Here is a 5,633-nt window from a genome sequence, read left to right as displayed (position 1 = left end):
ATAATAATGATAATAATAATAATGATAATAATAATAATGATAATAATAATAATTATAATGATGATAATAATAATAATAATAATGATAATAATGATGATGATAATAATGATGATGATAATAATAATAATGATAATAATAATGATAATAATAATAATAATCCTTTCTAAGCACAAGGCTTGAAACTTGGGGGAGGGGGTAAGTCGATTACATTGACACACACCCACACCCCCAGTACTCAAGTGGTACTTTATTTTATTGACCCTGAGAGGACGAAAGACAAAGCTGACCTTGGCAGACCTTGAACTCAGAATCTGAGGAGCCAAAAGAAATGCTTGCCAAGCATTTGGTCTGATGCATTAACAGTTCTGCCACCTTGTTGCCTTAAATAACAACAACAATAACAATAATAATAATTGCTGGCATTGTGTTTATCATCATCATCATCATCGTCATCACTACCATCACAAAGTATTACTAACATCTCTCTCACACACACATGTGTGCATGTTCCAATTCCAAAAGGAATATAGATCTTGAGGAACTTACCCGGAATTTGTAGAGCGAACATGAGATCCAAACTGTGCATCGAATAATAAATATGGGACAACCGGGATATTGGAACTGCGGGCCTCTAAGACACTGGATGAGATGGACAAGAAGAGAGAAGGGTTTGTTAAAATATCAGTAACATAAAATAGGATTGCGTGTGTTTGTTGCTGTTGTTGGCAAACACCAGTATATTAGAGAGAGAGAAGGAGAGAGAGAGATAGAGGAGAGAGAAGGAGAGAGAGAGAAGGAGAGAGAGAGAAGGAGAGAGAGAGAAGGAGAGAGAGAGAAGGAGAGAGAGAGAAGGAGAGAGAGAGAAGGAGAGAGAGAGAAGGAGAGAGAGAGAAGGAGAGAGAGAGAAGGAGAGAGAGAGAAGGAGAGAGAGAGAAGGAGAGAGAGAGAAGTAGATAGAGTAAAAGATAGGCAGGAAGACAATTTAGATAGACAAGTAATACAGATAAACAGAAAGATGGACACACAGACAAGTAAATACACAACTGGGCTGAAAAGTCTGATACCCAACAAACCGATAAACAGAGAGACAGACAGACAGACAGATCGTCATCATTTAATGTCCCTTTTCCTTCTGGCATGGGTTGGACGGTTTGGTAGGAGCTGGTAAGTCATAGAGCTGCAGCAGGCTCCAGTTGTTTGATTTGGTATGGGTTCTACAGCTGGATGCCCTTCCTAATGCCAACCACTTTACATGACACCAACACAGGAGATGGATGAACAGTTACAGACAGATTGACAAACAGACAGACACAGTCCCTAGCAACAGAGCCAGTGTTATCCGACGTCAGGTTGCTAAGCAAACTCGTTTATCACACAGCTACCATTGTTGTTTTCACAAAATGACTTGTCTGTTAATTAATGTGTAGACTTGCTTAACTGACATATTGAATGACAAGTGACAGATGTTAATGATTAGTGTATGAGTAGAGGAAACAAATGTGATTGATAAATGACTGATGTCTGTAAGGGGGAGTAACTGTGATAGAAGCAAATGACTGAAGTGAATGGAAGGTGTAACTTGCAACATAAAATGATTGATGTGTTAGTAAGGGAAGTAACTGTGATGGAGGATAATGACTGATGATTGAATGGGGTGAGTAAGAGAGAGACTGATGTAAATGATTGAACGTGATTGAAGGGAGTCACTGAGACTGATGTAAACAGTTGTGTTGAGTAGCGCTGTAAGTGTGACAGATGGAAACAGCTGATGTGTGATTGAGGCGAGTGACGGTGACAGATACAAATGATTGAACGAAGGGCAGTAACTCACCTGTCAGTTATCAGTTGGTTGTTGTAAATGTAACGATTCGGAAACTTGCAGATATCTGGATGCATCCGATACTGGACGTTCAACATAATCACAGAATTTTTATCTTTATACTTATAGTGTTTACAGAGACGCTCAAACAGGGACTGGCCATAGTTATACTCCAAAGCAAGCTGCAAATAAAGGACACAGGAATTACAATGTGGCGGAGGGGCAACGTTGCTTTGCTGTAGTTCCAGCCCCAGGTCACCTATGATCAAGACATTCTAGCCATGACCATCCCAGATATTATTTCTCTATACATGGATTATATCTGAGGCTATGCTATGTATCATCATCGTTATCATTGTTTAACATGCTTCCCATGCTGGCATGGGTTGGACGGTTTGACCAGAGCTGACAAGCTGGGGAGCTGCATCAGGCCCCAGTTTGATCTAACATAGTTTCTCCAGCTGGATGCCCTTCCTAATGCCTGCCAACCACTTTACAAAGTGTGCCTGGGGCTTATTTGTGGTGTCGCACAGGTACTTTTATGCAGTACCAGACTGGTGCTTTTATGTGGCGACCAAATTTTTTAAGTCAGTAAGAAATAGTTTGGGCAGGATTTGGCTGTTATGTCTAATACATAAGGCAACCCTGTGGAGGATCTACCACTGGTTTCCTTACTGACAGAGGCAGTTCTGATCTAACAGGCTTATGATAAACAGCATTTTTAAGATAAGGAGGTTTAGCTGTTGCTTTTAACAGGTTCAGCAACACATGGAGAGGTTCCCGCACTACCTCTGTGTATATGCATGTGATCCTCATCATCACCACCACCACCACTGTCATCATTCTGGAATCCACTTTTCCATGCGTGCATGGGTTGAACTAAATTAACCAAGGTAGATTTTTTTACGGCTGGATGCTCTTCCTGTTACCAACATTTACCTGCTTCCGAGTAAAGCAATATTTCCCTCAGGGCCAGATATGTTTTCGCCAAAGACTGGAAACGAATGACACCACCTATATGACAGTGGCACTTATTTACAACTATCACAGAAACCAAAAGCAAGGAGAGGATAACATATTCACACACATCATCCTCATTTAATGTCCCTTTTCCATGCTGGCATGGGTTGGACTGTTTGACTGATGTCTGGAGAGCCAGCAGCTGCACCAGGCTCCATTCTGATCTGGCAATGTTTCTACACTTTGATGCCCTTCCTAATGCCAACCACTCCAAGAGTGTAGTAGGTGCTTTTTACATACCGCTGGCACAGGGGCCAGTCAGGGGGATTGCTGAAAGGTTCCTGACTTTAAAGGTACTGCGAAAGACTTGGTTGGAGGCCCAACCTTTTGAGCTCTTTTTACGGGGCTTAGAAAAACTGAAGGACCACTGTAATAAGTGTGTGAATCTGAGAGGGGAATATGTTGAATAAAATCATAATCAATTGATCCTCCTGTATTTTCTTTTACACAAACCCAGAAACTTTTCAGCACGCCCTATAGTGAATGGAAGGGGTTATAATGTTTACGTCCCCATAACTTAGTGGTTTGGCAAAAAGAACGCAACTGAATAAGTACCAGTCTTATAACTAAACCATTCAAAAGAGTGCTCCAGCATGGTCGCAATCCAGTGATCAAAACTTGTAAAAGACTTCAGACTTGTGTAGAAGGCCATCGTGCAAGGAGCATGATGCTGTGTCACTCACCTGAGATATAATGGTAGGGGACAGTTGTTCTGTGTCCCCAATAAGGATCAGCTTGCAACAGTTGTACTGAAGGGGTATCAGACTGTCCAATTCACAACATTGCGATGCCTGCAACAACAAGGAAACAAATTCGTTAGAGGAGACTTTCCATATTTGACGGTGTATAAGACACACTTTACCCCATAAAAAAATTCCCCATAAAAAAATTCCCCATAAAAAAATTCCCCATAAAAAAATTCCCCAAAAAATCACCTTGGGTCCTATATGCAAAGCTGGGGCTCCTAAAGCTAATTTTGTACCAGTAAAAAAAAAATAAAGTTCCTTCCCAAGTAATAGACTCATACAGCTGATTTCCTGGTTTCTGTGGCAGATATATTCACCACCTGGACGGGACACCTGGACGGGACACCTGGTCAGTAACAGGATTATTCAGTTTTACCAGCTGAGTGAACTGAAGCAACGTGAAATGAAGGGTTTTGCTCAAGAACACAATGTGCTATGCATTGCTTTAGCCTGCAAATGACGCCACCCCACTGTCTAGGCAAGCAGGCTAACATTCCCTACACACACCCTGATCGAAAGAGGGGAGTGGAGCAATGTGAAATGAAGTGTCTTGCTCAAGAACACAAGATGTGTGATGGTGTAGAGTAAGGTATATGCTATGGTGTTGTAGTGGTGATTTGAAACTAAATCCCTGGATACATAGTCTGACATCACAAGCAAACCACCATAGTTTCATGTGATTGGTCAATTAACCAACCAATCAACATGAAGCGATGGTGTGGACAGGTTTCCTCAAAGATTCTAGAATTTGACTTCCAGTCCCCTATAAAAACTGTTTCATATGCATTTTTCGCAGCCAGATGACCCAGGAAGATGGCTGAGACAAATGGCAGAGATAGACAACAGGAACTTCTGTCACCACATATGCAGCACAATTGTTTCTAGTTATGGTGGTAAATCAACAGCTCGCTATAAACTCCAAGCAATATCTCTTTCCCAGTCAGTAATTATTGCTGTTGTTATTTGTAAAAGGCCGACATAGTCTGTTTTTATGTGTAATAGTAAGATCTTCTGTTAAATGCTCACAGGTACTGTTCAGTTACTTCGTCCTGAAGCCCAAGAAACATGTTTTCATTCATCAACTAAGCCAGTCACCACCCCAGACCAGACCAGACCAAACCAACAACCTACAGACCATAACAGTATATACGAGATGACTGTATGTGGTGTGTAGATACGTGACATCATCATCATCATCATCATCATCATCATCATCGTTTAATGTCTGCTTTCCATACTAGCATTGGTTAGGTGGTTTGGCAGAAGCTGACCGGCTGAAGGGCTGTGCAGGCTCCATGTCTGTTGTGGGATGGTTTCTACAGCTGGATACCCTTCCTAACCCCAACCACTTTACAGAGTGTACTGGGTGCTTTTTTATGTGGCACCAGTATGGATGTGTTTTACGTGGCACCAGCACCTACGAACCCACAAGATTAGTGATGTTCGGTCGGAGAGGGTTGCAAGGGATGAGCCCGTATGCAAGCGCAACCATGCTTTTACAAAAGGATTAAATAGTGTGTGTGTGTGTATGATGGGTGATAAAGTACTGCAGTAATACAGGATGGTTTATTACAAGGGACTGTACGTAATGCAATAATGTATGGTAGGGAATAGCTACAATTATATGCAGTGTGTTTATGTATGATCAATAACTATGAAATCAATCACAAAATGATGCTAATTCCAACTGAGATCAATGAAACAACACTTCAACTTACTTCATCAATTATAATACAACTGAATCGTTCGACAGCAAGTTTGCTAATAATACGGTTATTGCCGCAAGTACTAAGCGTACCGCAAATCACATCAGCATTGCTTAATAAAGATTTTTCCATCGTGGCTTCCTCAGCAAATGTAAGTTCGATATTGTTCATTGCCTGTAATTAAAGGAAAATACATCCAGTGGTTGTATGAGTCATAAATAGAGGGGTGGAGTGTTTCATAAAGTTGGTGAGGGAGACATACTGCAGTTTGAAAAAGGACTCAGAGAGTGAGTGAGTGAGTGAGTGAGTGAGTGAGTGAGTGAGTGAGTGAGTGAGTGAGTG

The 5,633-nt window shown here is 41.3% G+C and overlaps 2 protein-coding genes across 2 annotated transcripts in view; both read right to left on the bottom strand.

Moving 5' to 3' along the window:
• Positions 1-5,459, bottom strand: part of LOC106882716 (uncharacterized) — a 6,414-nt gene extending 955 nt beyond the window's left edge. The window contains exons 1-4 of the mRNA XM_014933484.2: positions 5,304-5,459; positions 3,523-3,630; positions 1,832-2,001; positions 547-639 (exon numbers count right to left, since the gene is read on the bottom strand). Coding sequence (XP_014788970.2) covers positions 547-639; positions 1,832-2,001; positions 3,523-3,630; positions 5,304-5,423 — 491 coding nt within the window. The 5' untranslated portion in view covers positions 5,424-5,459. The remainder of the gene's footprint in view (positions 1-546; positions 640-1,831; positions 2,002-3,522; positions 3,631-5,303) is intronic.
• The window catches only part of LOC106881568 (solute carrier family 23 member 1), a 157,573-nt gene that overhangs the window by 92,977 nt on the left and 58,963 nt on the right, over positions 1-5,633 (bottom strand). The gene's annotated exons all lie outside the window — the stretch shown is intronic.

This window comes from Octopus bimaculoides, chromosome 27 (assembly GCF_001194135.2).
Source record: "Octopus bimaculoides isolate UCB-OBI-ISO-001 chromosome 27, ASM119413v2, whole genome shotgun sequence".
Lineage (NCBI taxonomy): Eukaryota > Metazoa > Mollusca > Cephalopoda > Octopoda > Octopodidae > Octopus > Octopus bimaculoides.
Note: the sequence above shows the minus strand (reverse complement) of the source record. Positions and strands in the feature narration are given on the sequence as shown.